Source organism: Trifolium pratense, linkage group LG1 (genome assembly GCF_020283565.1).
Source record: "Trifolium pratense cultivar HEN17-A07 linkage group LG1, ARS_RC_1.1, whole genome shotgun sequence".
Classification (NCBI taxonomy): Eukaryota; Viridiplantae; Streptophyta; class Magnoliopsida; order Fabales; family Fabaceae; genus Trifolium; species Trifolium pratense.
The window spans coordinates 13145585-13169168 of NC_060059.1; the positions used below are offsets into that span (position 1 = coordinate 13145585).

Here is a 23584-nt window from a genome sequence, read left to right on the forward strand (position 1 = left end):
TGTGGGGATCAAAACATGACATTTTCTTATGCAGATGAAAAATTAAATTTAGTAATTTTGTATCGATAACAAACTTATTTAACCCTGTAAAATATAACGAATCACTAAAAATTAACAATATTACAATAAAATATATAAACACATTAAAAAAATTAAGTTTTTTTACTAAAAAATAAATATTTTTTAATAATTATAGGCACTAATGATTAGGTGGTAATCGAATATTAATCTTTATAAATTAATAATATTAAAAAAAATGAAAGGTAATAATATTGAAATATTAAAATCGTAGTTGATCAATCATATTAATAATTTTAAAAGTTTTTTTGTTTGAATAATTAAAAAAGTTATTAAAATTATATTTTAATTTTTAAGAAAATACAAAATACTAAAATAATATTATTTATAAGATATTAGAATAATATTAAAATATTTGAATTTGTTGAAAATCATATATAAGTTGACAGATATAATGCATGATTTGATTTATTGTGAAAGGATATATTTGCCAATATTAAAAAGTAGTGTTTAATATAAAAAACTTAATAAAGAAACAAAATCTGCATTAATTTTTTTTTTGACAAATCTGCTTTAATTACTATATTACTTGTTAACCACATCAGCGGTGTACCGGTACACATCCACATAATATGTGTACCGAAAAATTCACCTAAAAAAAATGCTCTCAAAGGTTGCCACATAGATTATGATGAATGAGAGGATGCTCATATGAAAACAATCATGAGAGAGAAACTCCTAAACATATAATAATATATAGATTGTTAAGATCTTTAAATTGCAAAATCTATAAATTGTTCGTTAAGATTTTTCTCAATTTTGTTAAAAAACAAAATCTCAATGGATTTTTTGACTTTTGAATAAAATTTTAAGTAAAATTAATTTTTAGGAATAATTGCTGAAACCGTAAAAAATTTAATATATATTTGGAAAACTAAAGTTTTTTTTTGTTACATAATACATTTTTTTTGTACATAATATATTAAATTTATTGAAAAGATAAAGTGTGTGCAAAAAAATTATTGATGAATTAAAATAAGGGTATAATAGGAAGAAAAATTGCAAAAATATTTTTTTTATAAGCAACATTAGCTGTTAGTATTACAATGTTATATTAGTTCTTCTCTCTTTTGCCATGACTTGAACCATGAACCTCCTCCTTAGCTCAACTAGTTTAACCAATTGAGCTATCATTCCCACCCAAAAAATATACTTTCTTAATTTATTATTTTTTTATAAGTAAAAAGTAACGGAGAGAGCATATATATAAAAAAAAACATTTCTTTTTTATAAGTTCTCTCAAATAGTTTTACACTCAAAATATTTATAAGATAAACTCATAAAGGTTATGTTAGCGAATTTGGATTTAACCTTTTAATATTAATTTTTTTGGTGTGATTTCAGCAATGTAATATGAAGATTCTATCCTTTAAATCACTCACTAAATATGCTAGCATTTTTTGTGAGAAGTTAACTAAAATTCGATAATATTACGAAGGCAAAAACTATTTAACCCAAACAATCTGTATACCGTGAGAAACTAAACACTATTTATCCCTTGAATTTATATAATGAGTCCTAAATCATCAACGCTTTTCTATAATATAGCGAACAAATACTTATATAGATAAACTCATGAATCAATCAATGAGAGTCCGTTTGAATTTAGCTTATTTTTGAATTTATGAAAATAGCTTATGTAGTACATAAATGAAGTTTTATGTTAGTTCATAAGTTTTTACTAACAAAATTTGTATTTTTATAAGCGTTTGTTCATAAACTACCTTAAAAAACTTATAATAATACATAAAAACTTATTTATTTGAATAAATTGTTTCGTATAAACTCAAAAATAAAACAATTCAAACTGGCCCTAAGTGCAAAATGATCAAATGTATTAACATCACATATGACACACGATAATGAGATAAGTATTAATACCAAATTTTGAAAAACAAATAGTAACAAATTAGCTCTATAAAAAGCTGTGAAATTTTTCTACCAAAAAAAAAAAAGCTGTGAAATTTGTTTTCAAAAACTTAACAAACTTATCATTTAAAAGAAGTTGTAATAAGCGTAACTTTTTTCATTCATTTCATTTATCTTTATCACACCTTCTATTAAAAAAGCTGTGAAATTTGTTTTCAAAATCGAAATAACAAACTTATATCCTTTAAAAAAAAGTTGTAATAAAAAATTTGTTTTCAAAAACTTAACAAACATATCATTTAAAAGTCGTAATAAGCGTAACTTTTTTCATTCATTTTCATCACACCTTTTGTTATAGCTTCTTCTCATTCTCTCAATTCTTCAACTTCTTTGCAAATCGTATTCTTTTTTGTTTTGTTTTGCAATAGAAAAATATGGTGAGCGCTTCATTAGCTCGTAACGTTGTTGGCATTATAGGTAATTTCTTCTTCTTCTTCTTCTTCTTCTTCTTCTTCTTCTTCTTCTTCTTCTTCTTCTTCTTCTTCTTCTTCTTCTTCTTCTTCTTCTTCTTCTTCTTCTTCTTCTTCTTCTTTCTTTCATCTCTTAGATTTCAATCGCTAATTTTTTGTCTGAGTTTTGATCCACATTGCATTGATTAATGTGTGTTTGACTTGAGTTAATTTAGTTGATTTGAACATTTTTCTGCTAAATGATTCATGCATGAAGAATAATTTCAGCTCATTCTATTAATCAATTTCTGCATGAAGAATAATTTGAAATTTTTTTGTTAATCAATTCATCATGCATGGTAAATAATTTTAAATTTTTTTATCTTTTTCTGATCGATGTTCTATTTTGTTTGAATGCAGGGAACGTTATCTCTTTCGGGTTGTTCTTCTCGCCAGCGTAATTCAATTCTCTAACTTTGTTTAGTTACTATGGTTTGTGAATGCATGAATATGAATATGATTCATTAATTAAGGCTTATTACTCATTTGAATGAATTGCAGTCCAACTTTCTACAAAATTATAAAGAAGAAGGATGTGGAGGAGTTCAAGCCTGATCCATACATAGCTACTGTTTTGAATTGTGCGTTTTGGGTATTCTATGGAATGCCTTTTGTGCACCCAAACAGCATCTTGGTTGTTACCATCAATAGTGTTGGCCTTGTTTTCGAGTTCGTCTATCTTACCATCTTTTATTTATATGCAAAGAAAGAAGGAAGGGTAAGTATTATATGCTTTCAGTATTCAATTCATGTATCATGTGAATGCTAAGAGTATAATTTTATAACTTTGTGAAGTAGAATTCAAATCTCGTTGTAAAATATATGTAATTTTTTAATGTTTTGTTTTTTCTTCAAATTAATTAATCAACGAAGTGTTAGTTCAGTGTTATTTAATATCGTAATTTAATATTTAGAATAGAGTTCATATTCTCTCAAAGTCGGAAGTAAAATGATTATTGATGTCACTTTGATTGATAATAATTTCCTTGCTATCTAATTAATTTCTGATCTAACCAAATAATTGAATGTTAAGAGTTATGTAGTCATTTTAATTATGATTCTCATCACTACTATTTTTTCTCTAATTTCAGAAGAAGATGCAACTTTATCTTTCTATTGAGGCAATTTTATTTGCTGCCATTGTTCTTACAACAATGTTGGCACTACATGGCACTACTAAAAGGTCATTTTTGGTTGGTATTCTATGTGATATCTTCAACATAATGATGTATGTCTCTCCTCTTACCATCATGGTAAGTAACTTCTATCCCATTAATTAATTTATATATATAATATTTGATAGAATATTTTCATCAAACTCAATTTGATATTTTGTTACATATAATGAATTAATAGGCAAAGGTTATAAAAACAAAAAGTGTGAAATACATGCCATTCTGGCTCTCTTTGGCCAACTTCCTTAATGGTTGTTGCTGGACAACATATGCTCTAATACATCCCTTTGACATTTATGTCCTGGTATATATATTCTCCTATATTTTCAATTGAATGAATGAATTTTAATTAATTCATTTTTAATAATTTACATACCTATGTATTAATTACTGCAGGTCAGCAATGGCATTGGAGCAATCTCTGGATTTGTTCAGCTCTTACTATATGCTTATTTCTGGTGCAGGGGAGAAAATAATGATGACAATGATGATAATCATGTTTCAAAGTCAGCTATGGCTGCAGTTTAATTGATATTTGATTATGGCACTTGTATATTTTTTCTTTTCCAACTCCATTGAATTTGTAGATAATTTTTCAAGAGCCATAATTCCATTTGATATATATAGTTTATATTTCAAGCAACCTGTTAACAATATACTAGATACGAAATAGCTAAAGAAAAAGCAGCCAGGGTTCCAATAATATGACAATAACATTACTTATGTAAATAAAGGTTACAAAGAAAATATAAGGGTTATTTTTATTTTTTTGAAACAAAAATATAAGGGTTATAAGGAGAATGAAATGTTATAAATTGGATTCCGTAAAAAAAAAATTAAAAATGAATGCACTAAGACAACATATATATATATATATATATATATGCACACCCACTGTTTTTTTATGAAGGTTTGCATTAGCAACATACACCTTAAGATATATTTAACTACTTTTTAATTATCATTTGCTAACACACACTTACTAAAAATTAAGTAGGTGTATTATAGCAAATGTTTATAGGAGTTGCTAACGTACACCCACTTATTTTTTAGAAGGTGTGCATTCTTAGGGTGTATTTAACTACTTTTTAGTTATAACTGGCTAACACACACCTTCTTAAAAATAAGCGGGTGTACGTTAGCAAAACTCATATATATATATATATATATATATATATATATATATGAGAAGGGATCCGTTGACTCCAGGAGTAAGTCTCTATTGACTTACTCCGCTTAATAACTCGAAATCAGTATTATATTTCTTCAATCCAACCGTTGAATTCAAAGTTCTCATTGAGTAGATCAACTCTACAAATTTTTATAAAAATTAAAAAAATGTAGTTATGTATTCAGACTATTGAAATTCAACAATTTTTTTAAAATTTTATCGTACGTTCAATTGAAGTTATCGGTTTTGAAAATTTAGATGGTGCGCAAGATGCTTAGAGGGTGACAAAATAAAATTCCGATTTATTTATTTTTGGCCCATATCATGGCTGGCCCAAACCAAATGAAGGAAGGAATGCAACACTAACCTAACAACTAACTACTAAGCGTTTAACATCTCCGTCTTCTTCTCTGTTCGGCGATACCTCTGAGCGCCACACCCAAAACGACGCCGTATTTGAATTTCTCCGGTAAACCCTAACCTTCCGAAAAACCTATCAATTCTGAAAACCTCAACTAGTAATGGTGACCGGAACAAACGAAACTGCACCAAAAGAAACCACACGCGGCGAACACACACAAGAAGAAAGTGAAGACCAAAGTTTCGAACAGTTAGGGTTAGACGCACGTCTTGTTCGTGCTTTACAGAAGAAAGGAATTGAGAAACCAACTCCAATTCAACATGTAGCGATTCCATTGATTCTGGAAGGTAAAGACGTTGTTGCTAGAGCAAAAACAGGGTCTGGGAAAACACTTGCGTATCTTCTTCCGTTGCTTCAGAAATTGTTTACTAGTAATGGTGATAGGAAGAAGTTAGCTCCTAATGTTTTTGTTCTTGTTCCGTCTCGTGAACTTTGTCAACAGGTGCATTCAATTTTTATTCAAATTCTCAACGTTTTTTTTCCTATTGTTACAAAAATGGTTCAATTGTATATAATTTTTTTTTTTTTAATGTTTGATTTCAGATATACGTGGAAGTGAAGTCATTACTTGAGTTATGCAGAGTTCAGCTGAAAGTTGTGCAGTTGAATAGCAATATGCTTGCTACTGACTTGGTTGGTTTTGCTCTCTATGATTATTTTCTGTTGTTGTAAATGTCTCTAGGAAGTAGGTTTAGGGGCGGAGCTACGATTTTAACCTCGCGAGGGTCCATGATGAACACACCATTTTGGATTATATATTGGCGAATTGATATAAAATGTAGAACGAGACAAAGTTACCAGGAGTAGTTAATATGGTTACTTGTTAGTCCTTAAAAATCTTAAACGTAGATCAAATTAGTCTATAGACTAAAATGTAATGAAAAAATATTCTAAAAATGGACTCACATAAAAATCATAAAGACCTAATTGGTATTTTGCATATGTTAGTGATCTAGTAAATAAGTCTCTGTATATTTTTTTTTTGTAGATAGACGGAATGACAAAGCCATTATAAACTCACACACACAAGTCTCTCTATTTTTTGTGATGCATCAATTTGAGTATTTAGGGTCTGTTTGGTAAAAATAAGCTATAAGCTAGCTGATAGCTGATAAGCTAGCTGATAGCTGAAAAGCTAGCTTATAGCTGATAGCTGATAGCTGAAAAACTAGCTTATTGAAATTAAAGTGTTTGGTAAAATTAGCTTTTAAAGTGGTTATTAAATATAAAATTACATAATTGATAGTGGGTAGTTTATTTTTTAGAGTGGGTAGTTATTAAATTAAAGGGTAAAAATGGAATAAAGTGTAAAAAGCTATAAGCTATAAGCTCAAATGCTACTTGAAATAGCATCTGAAAAAAAGCTATAAGCTAGTACAAAAAGCTTGTTACCAAACACCTCTAATTTTTTGAAACAAGCTTATAAGCTCATATAATAAGCTATAAGCTAGCTTATTTGTGTTACCAAACAGAGCCTTACTCTTATCATTAATCACTAATAAATAACACTCATGATAAAAAACTGAACTACACTTTTCAACTTTGTGCGACAATTAATTACTTGTTCCCTCGTTTTCCTTGGGGCACACAAGATTTTTTGAATAAACTCGCATGTCATATATTAGTTTGTTACTTTGTTAAGTTACGTGGCTGTGAGAACTTCCTTTTGTTTCATCTTCTTTCCCTCTATAGTTCATTGCAGTAGATTAGTTAGTAAAACAAGAATAGAGTGGTATGTGAATCCTGCATAAATATTAGAAGATTTAGAGTAGTAAAAACATTTAATAGAAAGGTGGATGGGGGCTAGGGTGGCTGTAGGTATACAAGTTACTCCACCCATGAGTAGGTTCATATATGCATGTGATGGTTCACGTGGAAACTATGTATTTTATTTGTTTTAGAATATGGTTTGATGATTGATTTAAGCGTCTAAAATTTGGGTTTGCAGCAAGCGGCTCTGGTTGGACCTCCTGATATTTTGATCTCCACTCCTGCTTGCGTAGCTAAGTGTTTGTCCAACTCAATACTTGATACGGCATCCATTAATGGTTCCCTTGAAACTCTAGTTCTTGATGAGGTGAAATTAGATTCAAACTATTGTTTGTTTATATTCTTAGCATTTGTTTGGTATGAGCGATGAGCAATGTTACTAATAGTTTCTCAACTTGATATCCAAATTATTGTTGGTTTTAATAATTTTTTATTGCTTTTCAATTTTTAAAATGTTGCTTATTTTTAATTTTGGCTTAACTATACTTTTGATATCTCCAGTTTGAACTAAATGCTATATTTTGATGACTCAAGTTTTTTCTGAATCAGTGAAGTCCCTCTATTATTATAGTAAATAGTAATTACTACTATTATAGTAATGAAGCAAATTTGATCTTGTTGTCGATTTTCTTATTCATGCAACCTATGATTTTTTATTTTCTATCCAAAATATTTGAGAGTTTATTATGGATTTTAGATCAAAATAAGGCCAAAAGTTTTGAACTTAAAAATGTAATGAAGATTTCATAGAGTGAAATTTGATATTTTGGTTAATAAGTTTTGGACAATTCAAGTAGACGTTGAACAACTGTTCATTGTTTTATATCCTGTGACATGATCGATATCCAAAATAATCTTTTCAGGCAGATCTTCTGTTATCATATGGGTATGAAAATGACATTAAAGCTTTAACACCTCACATACCCAGAAGTTGCCAGTGTCTTCTTATGTCAGCAACATCAAGGTGTGTCATTTACTTGAGTTTCAGATTCATATCATTTTTTTTCCTTTCTTTTTGCTCAAAGGCTTTGTAATATAATGTGGATGCTACATCTCATTCTTCAATTTTTTTTAATTTTTTTCTTTACTTGTTCTTGCCCATCATTTCTTTTGAAGATTGTATTATATACTTACTATTGAAGAAGTGTTTATCTCTGTAAAACTGTTCTGGCTTAGTGTTTTGCTGTGCATAAATGACCACCGATCATTATGTTAAGTCTTCCATAGAATCACATCCATTCACAATTGTTTCTAATATAATGTTTTCTTCTGCAGTGCCGATGTTGACAAACTAAAAAAGTTGATTTTACACAATCCCTTTATTTTGACTTTGCCTGAAGTGGGAAACCATAAGGATGAGGTCATCCCTAAAAATGTTCAGCAGTTCTGGGTAAGAGAAGACATTATTTAAACTTCTCTACACGTCTTCTGGATATTCTTATGTTATTTGCGCTCAAATTAAATCCTTATTGCATACGCAAAAATATTGTATTATCATTTTTTTCTTTGGAGAAGGGAGACCACCACCTTTTCTATATTTGGGATCTGTCTTGTAACAGACCAAGAGGAAAAGAACCATAGGTTTTGGCAAGGAAGGTTTAATTAAGATGGAAAAGAGCTTTACAATTATATTTTATTATTTTCCTATACACTTCTTTCATTTATGCTTTTTGATTTCTGATTCAGCATTTTTTTCCTGTTGAGCTGCTAAGCTTTTAACAATTTTTTTAATATTTGTTTATCAGATTTCTTGTCCTGCCAATGATAAGTTGCTCTACATCCTTGCTATGTTGAAGTTGGAGTTAGTCCAAAAAAAAGTTCTGATATTCACCAATAACATAGATACGAGTTTCAGATTGAAACTATTCTTAGAAAAGGTATGTGCTAGACATAAAATCATTGATAAGTTTTCACCTAACAAGTTTATGCACTCGGGATAGTTGGTCAATGGCATGATATTAAAGATTATTTGACCAAGTGGTCAAGAATTTAACCCTGGTCATGCCCATTCTTCGTAATAAAAGTTGAGTTTTAGCACATGGTATGGCTGCTCAAAATGTTGTGGAGTTTTGATCAACTCAGGAAAATCATGTTTATTAGTTACAATTATTTCCTTATCAACACTGCTTACACCAATCTAAATATTTATAGTTTTGCACCTGGGGTTATTTTGTGTTCATCACTTCATCCTTCCTCTCATTTTTAATTTTCTCCATCCTTCTAGTTTGGGATCAAGTCGGCTGTTTTAAATGCTGAATTGCCTCAGAACTCCCGTCTCCATATTCTTGAGGTATGTAATTTTATCCACTTCCATCTTTCTTTTGGTATGATAGCAGCTAAGGTTTTTCGACTTAACCCAGTGCTCTGGTGTGTTCCTATTAGTGAAGCATTAGGAGGAGTTATGATTAATTTGGTTTGGAAAAACATTTTCTATTTTTCAATTTTATTTTTAATTACCAAAATGTCGTTATGTTTCCTATTTTCAAACTTTTTTTTTTTGTTTCCATAAAAACCTGGGAACAAAATTAATTCGGAAATTAGGTAGCATTTTTGTAAATTAAAACTGATAAATATAAAATGTTTCATCAAACCAAATCCTTATATTTTCCTAAAAATGGATTTATAATTATTTATTTATTCACATTTATTTATATATCTATGTTTTTCATTTTATTACATGATGTTGATGAGCTTATTTTCATCAGGAATTCAATGCCGGCCTATTTGATTATCTAATTGCAACAGATATCAGCCAGTCAACGGATAAGGTTGAAGCACCTAAGGAAAATATTGTTGGATCGCAAAAGAGAAAGTACAAGAAGCTAAAATTAGATTCTGAATTCGGAGTAGTAAGGGGAATTGACTTTAAAAATGTATACACGGTATGCATGTCATCTCTCATATCCCTTTCTGACATGTTTTTTGTCTGTTGTATGTTTGAAATAATCGATCTGCATATGTCATTATAGAAAGAGACTAAGTTGTATTCTATGGTAGATTTCATCTTCTGGTTTATATATCTGTTTCATTGGGTTATTGCCTCGTTCACTGAAATAATTTACTTAATGCCTGACTCTTGCTGATTAACAGGTTATAAACTTTGAAATGCCTCGCAGTGTGGCCGGATACGTACACCGAATTGGACGTACTGGAAGAGCATATAATTCCGGTGCTTCTATCTCCTTGGTGAGTTTGTTACACAAACAAAGCTCCTCTTTTCCACTGAGTAAATTTTACGAAGTATTGTTACTCGTTAGATTTTTTACTTTTGAATCTGTCTTGTTCTTTTGGGTAATACTATTGAGATCCAAGTCACATAATCCTGGCCATTTAGATATTCATTGTTTCTTCATAGGTTTCTTCAGATGAGATGGATACCTTCGAAGAAGTACAATCTTTTGTTGGGGACAATGAAAACAATGGCTCAAATACAATTACCGAGTTTCCCTTACTCACCAAGAATGCGGTTGAATCTTTACGGTATAGGGCTGAGGTGAGTTATCATTCCCCATACTCAACAAAAATATCAGTCTTTCATAGATGCATCAACCAATGAAATCTTGTTTGAATGAATTAGTATGTATTTTCTTCATTATACATTTCTGATTATGAATCCTTTACTTTAAAAAAGAAAAATTCTCATCTTATATTATGTTTCAATATTTTTAGGCCTCATATGGTTTTACATGATAGGATATGGATAAGACTAGGAAAGGGTATGAACTTAATATGATCTTATCCATTCTAATACTCGTGAGATAAGCCATAGATAGTATTATGTCATTGTTATCCCATCTTGTGTTTGAGGTGGACTAGATAATGATGTGATAAACATTATATACCAAATCAACCACTTTGTAAGGTGAACCTGGAAGGTGCCTTGTGGCTTTGGAAAATGATGGAGGGTGCCAAGTAGTGATATTAAGTGATTTTGAGGTGTTGGCGGCAATAGCAGCGAACGGTGTTGTGCAGTGGTGGACGGAGCTTAGGCAGTAACAAGGAGTTTGGGAACAACAGAGGTCGTGGTGGATAATGCCAGCTGGCAGTTGAGGGTACCTTACAGCAGCGCAGGAGATGTCAGACAGTGCTGGCATTGGCTCAAGGTATTAGAAGTGGGGAGACAGTGGAAGGTGTATGGAAGCATGTGTTGTCATAGAGAAGGGAATAGGGTAGAGAGGGTCATGAACAATGATGAAAAGGAAAAAAACTTTTATCATACTCATTTTGAATCCCACTCCTTACGTTAAATTTAGACTTATTAATAGGTTAAGATTAGGGCAAGCCTACTAGGTAAGGTTATTGTATCGTACTGACTCGACAAACATTGGATTGTAACAGGATACAATAGTTTACGTGATATATCTTCCAATTATTCTAGCTATCAAGTTTGTATCCAGAAGAACAAGAAACATTACTTCTATGATTGAATGCCATGTCATTTCTGTCTCACTTACGCTTGCCAATTTGAGATATACTAGCATCATGCACGTCTTTGCAGTTGTTTTATTTAACATTTTAAATGAAAATATATAGAGGATATTGTGGTACTCTCTCTGCGCTTTTGCAATGCACACTTAAGTATATTGGAGTAACTAGCTGCTTTTGTAATCTGTATGCATTGCCGTGTAGGATGTTGCAAAGAGTGTAACTAAAATTGCTGTCAGAGAATCACGAGCCCAGGATTTGAGGAATGAAATTTTGAACTCTGAAAAGTGAGTCCCCCAGTTTCAAATTTGTTATGCTCGAGATTTGTAACTCTGGTCTTCAATCTTATTCCTTTTCTAATCCATTCCTGCACACCTTTGTTTTTCTGTTTTAGGCTGAAGGCCCACTTTGAAACTAATCCAAAAGACCTAGGTAATATTATTGGTTGATTTTTTTATTTTTTATTGTTACCGTGTATTGTGTGCATTTATTTTTGCATTTTTATATTTGAAGACTTTAAACTTAAATCTTTGAGATTCTATTTGAGCAGATCTATTGAAACATGACAAAGTTTTGAGCAAGAATGCCCCTCCTCCACACCTTCGGGATGTCCCAGATTACCTAATAGACAAAACAACAAAAGAGGCAAGAGACATGGTTAAGCTTACAAGAGATGCAATGGGTAATAATAATCGCCGACGGGGATCAAAGAGAAAATCAAGAAAAGGTGGTGGTGACCCTCTGATGGCCATCTCTACTGGGGTATGATCCTCTATGAAACTTTGTTGCCAGGACCTTTGTATAGATGAAAACGACCTTTGAATAGAGCCATTAGATTTTAAATATTGTTGTTTAAAAATGGTATCTGAAAATGAGGGAAGAGTGTCTTATGTCGTTATTCTGTTTCTGTACATAACTGACGGATTCCAATTTTCTTCAGGTATCAAAAAGACCACACAAAGGTTTTAAAAAGGACGGTAGAAGCAATGGTTTTAAAAGGGACGGTGGAAGCAATGGCAGAAGCTGTGATAGACAAAAACACAAAAAGACAAAGGCATTTTGATAGGTTTGCCTTTTTCGACAGAGCTTATAACAGGCTCCACAGTTTTGTTGTAATGTTATTTTCAAGCATTGTACATCAAAATAGTGTGAAGTCCATTCATATGGCCAGATGACCTAAGTATTTATTGATTATCAAGATTATTTTGAACTTGTTGTGTTAAAGTTCTGCTCCCCAAGATACTTATCCTATCTAATTCAAGTTAGTAGAGTTTGTTTGACTGGATTTGTTAGATACTAGTATGTGACATGGTGAAAATTATGGCAAAATTCTAATAGGATACTTGTCATGTCACACACATGCGTGCGACATTCTAATTAACTACTTCCGTTTGCGTTCATAACAATATTCAACTTTTGTGAAAAAAAAATAGTAATGTTCACTTTACCAAAAAAAAAAAAACATGTTCAACCAGTTCATCCTACAATCAGTTCAACTGTTACAAACTTACAATGGCTTTTATCAATAGATCACGATTACCCTGCGTGGAATAAAAGTTCCAAGACCTTCATCCTATAACATGACACGGTTATAAGTGATAACTCTAGCAAAAATAAACCAAAGTATTTGAATATTGTTGCCATAAAAAATGATACATCATTATATATTATAGGTTCGTTTAATCTGGAAAATATAAATACAGGACAGTACAAGAAAAAACAGCACAGGTCCTCTGGAACAAACTTTATGTTGTATGATGTTTTTTGGATAAAAGGTTATTTTGGTATTTTAGACAAGTTGTGCTGAGGACAAAAAGTTGTCCCGTGGTTTTGTGAGTGACAAGAATTTCAGTTTTTGACTTTTTGTCCGGTTCTTTGGCCCCCAGTTTGTCCAGTACCAGAAACAAATTTAAAATCAAACACAATACAACAGAAGTTGTCATGTTCAGTCCCTTATTTATTAGCAGATCAAACGCACACAGAGAAGATCCTCCCCATTAAATTTTCCGGTGCAATCATAACCGTTCATTTTGTTTTTGTGCAACGGTACAGATCTTATAATAATTAATTCAATGGTGGATAATTGGATGATGGCAAATTCGTTAATCCTCAAATTGAACTGATTTTTGGAGCTCAAGATCTATTGTTGATGCAATTTGGGATTCTCATTTTGGTCAATTGGACGTAGAAGTTTTGTTACAAAATTTGTCAGACACATAAAATGAGTTTTTCTCGCCAACTAAACTTTTTCTATTCACAAGATTCACTAATCGAACTCATGAACACTTACTTAAAAGATTCAAGATTTAAATCCTTCATAGATCAATGCAATGTTGATAAACAAATATCTAAATATCAGTGATAGAAAAATCTACATGTAATAACTAATATCTATAATTATATTGGATGCATATATAAATTTGTTTACATAGATATAAATGAAGTTTTCTCTCCCGACCCCCCTCATTTCTTTTCTACCCCCCAAAAATCCCATTTTGCCCCTTGCGGTATGAAAATTTTTTGCCAACAAACTTCGGTTTATATAAACCGAAGTTTTTAAACATGGAAAAAAAATTCGGTTTATATAAACCGAAATAACATATACCCCCCAAAAAGAAGGAAAATTTATGTGAAAATTCGTGTAGAGCTACCTGTGGTAAATTTAGCATATCTCTCTGAATATAGGTCGTATGCTAATGATTTTTAATCCAGTGTAAAGAAGACAAAATTTACTACAAGATTGACACCGGAATTATTAAATTTCATTAAGTATAATATGAGAAAATCTACCTACAAGTTTGAGCAAAGTTTCTATAAAATGTTGTAGAGATACCTGTGGTAAATTTATTATAGCTCTCTGAATATAAGTCGTATGATAATGATTTTTGATCCAGTGTAAAAAAGACAAATTTTACTACAAGATTGACACCGGAATTGTTAAATTTCATTAAGTATAGTATGAGAAAATCTACCTACAAGTTTGAGAAAAGTTTATGCTCTGTTTCTGTACCAGTACTCATTATTTGGTCAAACTGAACCAATTGGATAGTTAACCCTAAAAAAAAAAATTATATTTGTATTCTTGACACCCTAAGCTTTCCAACGAGTGGTCGTTTACTCAAATCAGACATCGTTTAGTATTTCAAATAAATTGTGGAAGTTGAGGGTCTCATGCAGAATTTATGCAGGAAAGCTGAAAAAAAATTTGGAACACAATATTTCGGTTTATATAAACCGAATTTTTTTAGCATGACAAAAAAATTCGGTTCGTATAAACCGAAGTACCCCCAAGGGCAAAAATGGAAATTCAAGGGGTAGAAAAGAAATGAGGGGGGTCGGGAGAGAAATCATCGATATAAATAAATTAAATCACTCAAAATATTTACTAGTCCATAAAATTAAGGCTTAATAATTATGGTCGTCTCAGTTTTTAGTTTCACAAAGTTTTTTAAGTAAAGAAGTAAAGAATCCTGTTTTTAAATTCAAAATTTTAAGCATAAACTTTTCGTTCAAGAAACCTAAATAACCTAAATTTATTCATAATTTTTTTTATCGAGATTTCATTGATTTTAACAACCACATCTAACTTAATTAGTAATCCCGTCGCAAAAAATTTTCATTAGTAATATATTTGGTGAAAACTCCTCTACTCATTTTATTTGGATATGTACTGGTGAATAATTTTTTTAGAGTTTAATGAATATGCTCTGTCAGTATAAATTAATTTTACACAGACATGCAATAAGAACCAAACATTTTTTCATGTCATACAATTGTAGTGGGATATAATGAGATGATTTGATGCATAGTTGTATTGATTGACAGTATAAAATTAGTTTAGATCGTGCATACACATTTTTCTCATTTTTTACACATAATTGTGTCTTTTTTAATAATACAAAAATAATTGTTTTTTTTTATAAACAAAAAATAAATTAATTAATTAATCACTGTTGCGAATACAATCTGAAATAACTTACCACAAAAAAAAAAATATATACAATCTGAAATATTTTATTTTTCTAAATTTGCTCTTAAATAATAAAACAATTTTTTTTTTTTTACCGATCTACCTCTGTTTTAAAAAAAAACACACACTAACTAAAATCTAAATAATACTGCAGGCGCAAGAATGGTGATCCCTTCTCTTCTTACAGTAAGCTTTATTATCATCACACCCAACAACTTTCTGCATTTCAACTCTAAAACGACGTCGCTTCTTCATCCTAAAAATTTCCCCAATGTTCACACCCTAACAATTACTTACAACACTTTCCTAAATCCTAACTACACTTTCCTTCACTCAAACTCATCACAACAAAACCAATTCCAATTTCCTCACTATACTTCGCGTTAGGGTTTCACTCTCTCTTCTCGTGCTTCATCCATGGTAACTGTTAGGGTTTACTTCAATCACTAAATTCACTCAATTCGCTCAATTCACAACTCGCACGAGTTGGATTTCTGTGTTGTCAATTCAATTTCGAGTTCTTTGTTCAGTGCGTGAGAAAGAGAATGGATCACGCAAAATCGAACAACATCGATGAGAATGTAGGAATTCCAGACGATTTACGTTGCAAGAGATCAGATGGTAAACAATGGAGATGTACAGCTTTATCTATGCCGGATAAAACAGTTTGTGAGAAGCATTACATTCAAGCTAAGAAAAGAGCGGCGAATTCGGCTATGAGAGCTAATCTTAAGAAATCTAAACCTGATTCTGATGTTAATTTAGAAAGTAAGAGTGATGATTTTGATGCTCCACCAGTTTCTACTACTATTAACAATAATAACAATAATCAAAATCGTTCTTCTTCTGGGAAGAAGTTGTTTGATAAGGTTTCTAAGAATCAGTTTCGTTATACTCCCGAGGGACTTATCGGTTCATCTGCTGGTGGTAATACTTCAAAGCCTGGTGGTGATGGTGATGATACTCCTGATGGTGTTGATGATGAAGATGCTGTTATGTTAGAAGAGAATTGGGTTTCCAATGACGAGCTGGCTGTTTCTGCTGGTGATGATTCAGCTGGGAAAATGACGCGGACAAGTCTTGATGGGAATGCTGCTACTGTAAGTTTTGTATGGTTGATTTGGTTTGGCTTGGTTAGCTAGTTTGTAATGGAATGGAAGGTTTTGTTTTTGTTGTTGAATTGAAAAGTTGGTTTTTGTAATTGCTTTGTAGGAATGTTCTGATGGAGCGTCGGATTCTTCTCAAGAGAATGGCGGGCAGACTTGTCATCAATGCAGGAAGAGTGTTAGGGATAAAGTTACTTGGTGCCTTAAGTGTGATAGGAGAGGATATTGTGATACCTGTATATCAACATGGTGAGCACGGAATTTTAGTTAAGATATCGTCTTTTGCTTGATTTTTTTTGGCTCTCTTTGTTTTGGATGGTAACCGGGTGTTTTGGTTTACTTCTTTGCAGTTATTCTGACATTTCGTTGGATGAAATTCAGAAGATATGTCCTGCATGCCGTGGTATATGCAATTGTAAAATTTGTTTACGTAGTGATAATTCAATAAAGGTATTTTATTTTAAGAGTTACTAGCATACTATTTGATTATGCATACCTCAAAGTTTTGCATATGCTGTGTGTTTCTTTTCCAGTCAGTAAAATTTCTGGTTTTGCTGATATTAAGGTTCGGATACGTGAGATACCTGTATTGGATAAGTTACAGTATCTTCACGTGCTGCTCTTGTCAGTGCTTCCTGTGGTAAAGCAGATCCACCATGAACAATGTTTTGAAGTTGAACTTGAAAAGAAGTTGCGAGGTAAGATGCATTTTAAATTGTTTTTGGGTTTGCTTGCAGCCTTGAACTGCTATTAGTATTTGACTGTATTTCACTTTCTTTCTTTTTTTTTTTTTTTTATATCAGAATGTACTAGTATCTGACATTGTGGAAATAATGATTTCTTTCTCAGGTGCTGAAATAGATCTTCCGAGGACAAAATTGAATGCAGATGAGCAGATGTGCTGGTACATCTACGGCACTTTTATTGAGAAGATGTTCTTTATTCGTTTGTAGTATATGGCTAATTATTTATGTTGATTTGTTTTCCTGCAGCAATTTGTGTAGGATACCTATCACTGACTATCATCGACGCTGTCCAAGTTGTTCATATGATTTGTGCCTTATTTGTTGTCGAGATCTTAGGGAAGCTACTGTACATCAGAGTGAAGAACTTCAAACAGAGCATGCAAAAACTACTGAGCGAAACCTATTAAGCAAATTTCCTAATTGGAGATCAAATGAGAATGGAAGTGTTCCATGCCCCCCAAAGGAGTATGGTGGTTGTGGTTATTCATCATTAAATTTAAGTCGGATTTTCAAGATGAATTGGGTAGCAAAATTGGGAAAAAATGTAGAGGAAATGGTTAGTGGATGCAGAATGAGTGATGTTGATGGTCCACCAGAAACCGGATTGAATGCTCTCAGACTTTGCCAATATTCTCAAAGAGAGGCTAGCAATGATAATTATCTTTATTGCCCAACATCTGAAGATCTCAAAACTGATGGGATTGGCATGTTTAGAATGCACTGGAAAACTGGTGAGCCCATTATTGTTAAGCAAGTATTTGATAGGTCATCCATGTCAAGCTGGGACCCATTGGTCATATGGAGAGGGGTTCTAGAGACAACAGACGCAAATATGAAAGATGATAACAAAATGGTTAAGGCCATAGATTGCTCAGATGGATCTGAGGTACACATATATGTCGATCTCCTTTTTTGGCAGTTTAAATTGTATTGATTATCTATTGCTCTGTCTACTAGTTAATCATTTTTTAAATTACTCTACTTTATGGCTGAATTTATTCTCTTTGCATCGACAGATTGATATCGAGCTTGGTCAGTTCATGAAAGGATATTCTGAGGGGCGTATTCTTGAAAACGGTTGGCCACAAATATTGAAACTCAAGGATTGGCCTTCACCTAGTGCATCTGAAGAATTTCTTTTGTATCAAAGACCCGACTTTATCAGCAAACTGCCTTTACTTCAGTATATTCACTCCAAGTGGGGCCTTCTTAATGTTGCAGCTAAGTTGCCTCATTACTCATTGCAGAATGATGTAGGACCCAAGATCTATATATCCTATGGGATTAGTGATGAACTTGGCAGAGGTGATTCTGTGACAAAACTCCACTTCAATATGCGTGACATGGTATATTTCTCTATCCTCATTGACCCAAGATATGCAAAATGGTCGTTTTATTTTATGTTTTGAATTTAAGTGGACACATTATTTTACAAGCTACAACATTATAATTTTGGTTTAAATTTCAAGTGTTTTAATTTGTATTAATTTGATATTTCATTGTTAATTTATGCTTAGTTATATATTTATTGTCATATAAATTTTCTGATTAATATATGGTGGTTGCTTATATTTATAATTAAACATTTGCAGTTTTCATTTTAAGTTTTTAGTGACAATTTATACTGTGCCCCTGCCGTTTAAATTCAAATGCCCAAAAATTTGGACTGTTTACCCAAACTCTGTTAAGTACTAATTTATATTTTTGTCTATCTGTTTCTTTTACCTGCTATATTTTCTAGAGTGAAATATTGGAGTTTTGATTTATTTGAAGAAAGAAAAGGAAAGTAGCAGGCTATATGAGTAAAGTAACAAATGACAAATGTGCTGGTTTTTCGGACACTAAATTTACTGATTTTCAACAGGTGTACCTTTTAGTCCATACAAGTGAAGTGAAGCTAAAGGACTCGCAGAGAACTAAAGTTGAAATGGAGAAAACTTATAAGGAATCTGAGGTGAAAGAATCTCATGAGGATCCAAATATATGTTCAAGAGGGATTTCACCCGATTCATCTCTATGTACAAAAATTAATGGACTGGATTTGGAATCAGACCAGAAGGATTCAACTATGGATCAAGGGTTTGAAGTTTATTCTAGTGCTGGAGAGAATATGGTCAATTGTGAAATTCCATCAAGACAAAATGGGGACGTCTCTGAGATAACACATCCTGGAGTTCTTTGGGATGTTTTTCGTCGGCAGGATGTTCCAAAGGTTACTGAATATTTGAAAATGCATTGGAAGGAATTTGGGAAGCCAGATGATATAGTAAGTGCATTTGTAAGTCTTACAAAATAAATTGTGACATTTCTTCCCAATTATTTGGTTAATTTACTTGTTTTGATATTTTATTGATGATGATAATTGTACTCCTCTGTATTCAAGGTTACATGGCCTCTCTATGATGGAGCTATTTATCTTGACAGACACCATAAAAGAAAGTTGAAGGAAGAATTTGGTAAGATATTATTTTATTTTTTTTATGAATTGTTAAGAGCTAGATAGAGAAGTGGTAGTTTAGGTTGACACAGGTGAAGCTGCGCAGTGCCTTCCTTACACTTGCTAGCTTATCATGGAACCTTTACACTGGGCAGCAGTGACATTTTACTCTTCCTGTCCTAAAAAATCGTTCCAAAGCTTTAGGTCACTTTCCTGCTCCCTTACTCCTCATCTCGCATCAAAATGCTCAACTCTTACCATTTATATCGCCGCTCATAACAAAACCTTATGCCTCCCCTCATTAATCATCCAACACGGGTCAGGCAGCAGTTTCCCATTTCACCCTTACTTTCCATTTTTCTATACCTCACCCTTCATTGCATGCTTTGTTAATTTTCTGTGCATAACCTTTGATTTTATTTACTTTATTTAAATAATTTTCAATGAAATGTTGGTCGGACCCCTTCTCAATTTCATTTTTTTCTTTCTTAAATGCCCTCAGTTTTTTTGTTTTTTTTTCCTTCTTGAAAGTTCTCTCCCTATTTTTATGCTCTTCAATGTTTGATCAGTAAAATAATGGATAAATACATTTGCTAGGAAAAAGAAATTGTATGAGGTCTAATTGAGGTATCTTAGAACAATTCACATGTCACAAAACCCTGGGTACTAATGTGCCCAATCGTGGGGCAGACTAGAATTTTGGAAAATAACTGTTGTTTTTATTTTCTTCTTTCTAATGTAATTACTGTCTTCCTATGTAGGAGTGGAGCCTTGGTCATTTGAACAGAATTTGGGGGAAGCTATATTTGTTCCTGCTGGTTGCCCTTTTCAAGCAAGAAATGTTCAGGTGAGTTCATTTTCCTTGTGATTTCGCTTTATATAATTTAATTGATGGCCTTCATTCATAGATTTATATCCGTTTCTTGAACCACTTCCAAAAGATGAAGTTTTCATCTGATTGGTGTCTATCATTATTAATATTTTCTCTTCAGTTATTACGAAATATTTCTGAATGCATTATTAATTCTCTCGTATTGAACTTGTCATAGTATTGTGATTTGTGATCATCTCTATATTTTGAAAATTTCAGTCCACCGTTCAGTTGGGTCTTGATTTCTTATCTCCTGAAAGCCTGGGGGAGGCTGTAAGGTTGGCAGAGGAAGTTCGCCGTTTACCTAATGAACATGAAGCAAAGCTTCAAGTTTTGGAGGTCAGCAAAGATGACAGTTATAAATGTCAAGTTCTCTTTTTGTTGTTTACCACTTGCCTATGATTTTTGTCTCCTTTAAATAATGCTTGTCAATTACTATATTTTAGTGACACTTAGATCTTACCTCTGAACTTACTCTATTTGACATTTATGCAGGTTGGGAAAATATCTCTTTATGCAGCAAGTTCAGCAATCAAAGAAGTTCAGAAACTTGTACTTGACCCAAAGTATGTAAATTTCATATTTGACTTGTTTATTGCAATCTCTCTCTCTCTCTCTCTCTCTCTCTCTCATCTCTCATCTCTCTCCTGCATGTGCAATTTTTATCATCTCAGAACATCTTGCGTGAAATAGAAAATAAATTCATTTGATTGACTGATGTATGTATGTATGTCCTTATCTTTTGACTTAAAAGTCTTTTTCAACAAGGGTTTTGGTATTGGTTAGTTGCCCTGTTATGTTCCTTGCAAGTTCAACCAACATGTCTGTTTCCTTATTGTTTGATTCTGTGAAAACATTTGTCCCATATCTCCTGCTGTGTATTCACAATATGTTGTTTTTCCAGACTCGGCGGAGAGATTGGATATGGAGACCCTAATTTGACTGCAATGGTTTCTGAGAACTACGAGAAGATGTCTAAGCAGAGGCAGATCACTTGTGCTTGAACATCCACATTTAGCACGGTTTAGTAACAGTAATGCGGTTATGTACAGTAATTGTATTTGAGCAGTATTTTACAGGTTTATATGTTTCGGTGTAGTAGATCAAAATACGTAGATCATTGTTGAATGTGTATAATAGTTATCGACAATAGAGATAGAAAGTCATGCTGTAACAGGAGATTTCAGATATGTATTTTATTTGAAAAAGTGGAATACAAACATGTAATTTAGTAATATATATGAAGTCACATTTATTTCTATATGTGTTGACCTTTTATTTGAATTCAAAAAATGTTTGGGGTTCAGAGTTTGGCAATAAGCCAGGCACCATACAACTGAAATTGCATTAGATTTTGTGAACCTCTGTAGCCAAGCAAATCAAAACCTTAGCTTTATAAACAAAATAAAGAAATTACAAACTTGATGTGAAGTATTTAATCTGTTCTCATGGCCTCAGTCTCTTGGAACTACCTAGTATTTTCTAAAGAAGTTTCAATTTGAATCACTAAGTTGTGAGATTGAACGACTCAGCAATTGTATAGAAATCTAACTTCAATCCTGGCCAAGCTGATTCAGGTGCCTGAGCATTCAATGTATAGAGCCTACCATCACGAGAACAGCAGACGCAAACATTGTGTCGCCGAAATGAGGGGCTCTCAACTCTGAATTCCAGCTCGTAGTATTTCGCATTTCTAACAGGATCCTCTCTCAAATTTGATTTTACCAATGTTCCCTTCAAGTCCGGGCGCTGTCCTGATCCTGTTATGGTCCGAATAACAGCTTTCCCCACCTCCTCCGGACTTCCAAATGCTTCAATCCTTGAAAGAAAGTTAAAAATACACGCTCAGGCTCAGCAATCCCTATGTTAATGAAATGACATTGACATTGCAATTAACAAGAGTAAAGGAATAATAACGTGAAGTAGCAACAAACTTATTCCTAGCTAGCAGTGAATAGTGATGGATGGAGGATACTTACGAGAAGTCTTGAGCAACGGGAGAAACAATAACACTAACATTGAGTTCACCATTAGAACCCGGGGGACCAAATGCGACATCTGGTTCTGTGACATTAGAACGTGGCCGTGAATTCAGTGGAGGAGGATCCAATGATAGTTCCATTTCCCTTCTTTTAGCAGCTCGATACAGCAGTGTCTGATCTCCAACCCAATTCACCGGGTATATAAATTCTGATCATTTCATTTAATATACAAACAAATGTAACAATTAATTAATAACTATAGTACTATGCTTTTTAAGTATAAAATAAAAATACTCTGGTATACATCTTATTTGGATATGACACGATACCAATATTGCGAACCTATCAGAGTTATCCCATCAGTGGTGTACCAAGACATATCCAAATAAGATGTGTAGCATAGCGTTACAAAGCGATTAAAATTACCGAATCCCTCTCTTGTGTCAATGTACCGGGTGTAGCCACCAATAGGATAAAGCACATCTAGCTTCAGCTTACGACCATTCTGTGGTGACAAACCAAGAAAAAAACTTGTGATGCCACCAAAATTTGCACCCAAAGCTACAAGTGAAGCTGACCCTATACCCACAAGAAGCCTCCGTTCAAATTTCTTGGCCAATTCCTCTGCAGGAGACCATAATTCTACTTCTTTCACTTTCATTTTTTCTTTACTTTCACTTGAACATCTTGTTATGCCATTTCTGTTCCATGTTCCAAACCTCCCTTGAAGTCGTAATTGCATTGCCATGTTTCAACCCTTATGTCATATAAATAACAGTACAGTACTTTGCCAAAATTATATATGCTGGTTTCATTTACGTAAGATATAAATCTTCTACATTTAACTAAACTCTTCCTTTGGGAATAAAAATAACTGGTATGCAATTATAAGAAAATAAATAATAACGTGGTAGATTATGATTGGTTGGATATCATAGCCCTTATCTAGTTTTTGTGGCTCTCATTCCTTCTGGTTCTCAACAGCCATTTATTTACTCTACATTTTTTATAAAATGGTTATCTTCGCCCGTAGTTGCATAGACTAATCTCTAGA

At 32.5% G+C, this 23584-nt stretch overlaps 4 protein-coding genes across 5 annotated transcripts; 3 read left to right on the forward strand and 1 right to left on the reverse strand.

Moving 5' to 3' along the window:
• Positions 1-2381: 2381 nt before the first annotated feature.
• Positions 2382-4159, forward strand: LOC123888679 (bidirectional sugar transporter SWEET7b-like). Its single transcript, XM_045937800.1, has 6 exons — positions 2382-2424; positions 2817-2853; positions 2958-3174; positions 3548-3709; positions 3813-3935; positions 4028-4159. The coding sequence occupies exons 1-6, from the start codon at positions 2382-2384 to the stop codon at positions 4157-4159; spliced, it is 714 nt and encodes a 237-aa protein (XP_045793756.1).
• A 1014-nt stretch (positions 4160-5173) lies between these two features.
• Positions 5174-12698, forward strand: LOC123909488 (DEAD-box ATP-dependent RNA helicase 16). Its single transcript, XM_045960331.1, has 14 exons — positions 5174-5665; positions 5767-5856; positions 7172-7300; positions 7857-7957; positions 8269-8383; positions 8739-8870; positions 9218-9283; positions 9699-9875; positions 10084-10179; positions 10349-10486; positions 11623-11705; positions 11813-11850; positions 11969-12180; positions 12359-12698. The coding sequence occupies exons 1-14, from the start codon at positions 5324-5326 to the stop codon at positions 12479-12481; spliced, it is 1842 nt and encodes a 613-aa protein (XP_045816287.1). The 5' UTR covers positions 5174-5323; the 3' UTR covers positions 12482-12698.
• Positions 12699-15519: 2821 nt separating this feature from the next.
• Positions 15520-21785, forward strand: LOC123909497 (lysine-specific demethylase JMJ25). 2 transcript variants are annotated; one of them, XM_045960349.1, is made up of 13 exons: positions 15520-16488; positions 16601-16743; positions 16845-16944; positions 17060-17192; positions 17344-17398; positions 17487-18126; positions 18257-18586; positions 19105-19506; positions 19624-19696; positions 20439-20524; positions 20768-20887; positions 21044-21114; positions 21453-21785. In XM_045960349.1, exons 1-13 carry the CDS (start codon positions 15934-15936, stop codon positions 21550-21552), a joined length of 2808 nt encoding a protein of 935 aa, XP_045816305.1. In that variant the 5' UTR covers positions 15520-15933; the 3' UTR covers positions 21553-21785. The 2 variants fall into 2 exon arrangements, with proteins under 2 accessions (XP_045816305.1, XP_045816299.1); XM_045960343.1 differs by having other exon boundaries at positions 15533-16488; positions 19105-19518.
• A 14-nt stretch (positions 21786-21799) lies between these two features.
• On the reverse strand, positions 21800-23584 carry LOC123909513 (psbP domain-containing protein 7, chloroplastic). The gene is made up of 3 exons (XM_045960357.1): positions 22957-23584; positions 22528-22738; positions 21800-22367 (listed from the first exon to the last, which is right to left on the reverse strand). Exons 1-3 carry the CDS (start codon positions 23276-23278, stop codon positions 22055-22057), a joined length of 846 nt encoding a protein of 281 aa, XP_045816313.1. The 5' UTR covers positions 23279-23584; the 3' UTR covers positions 21800-22054.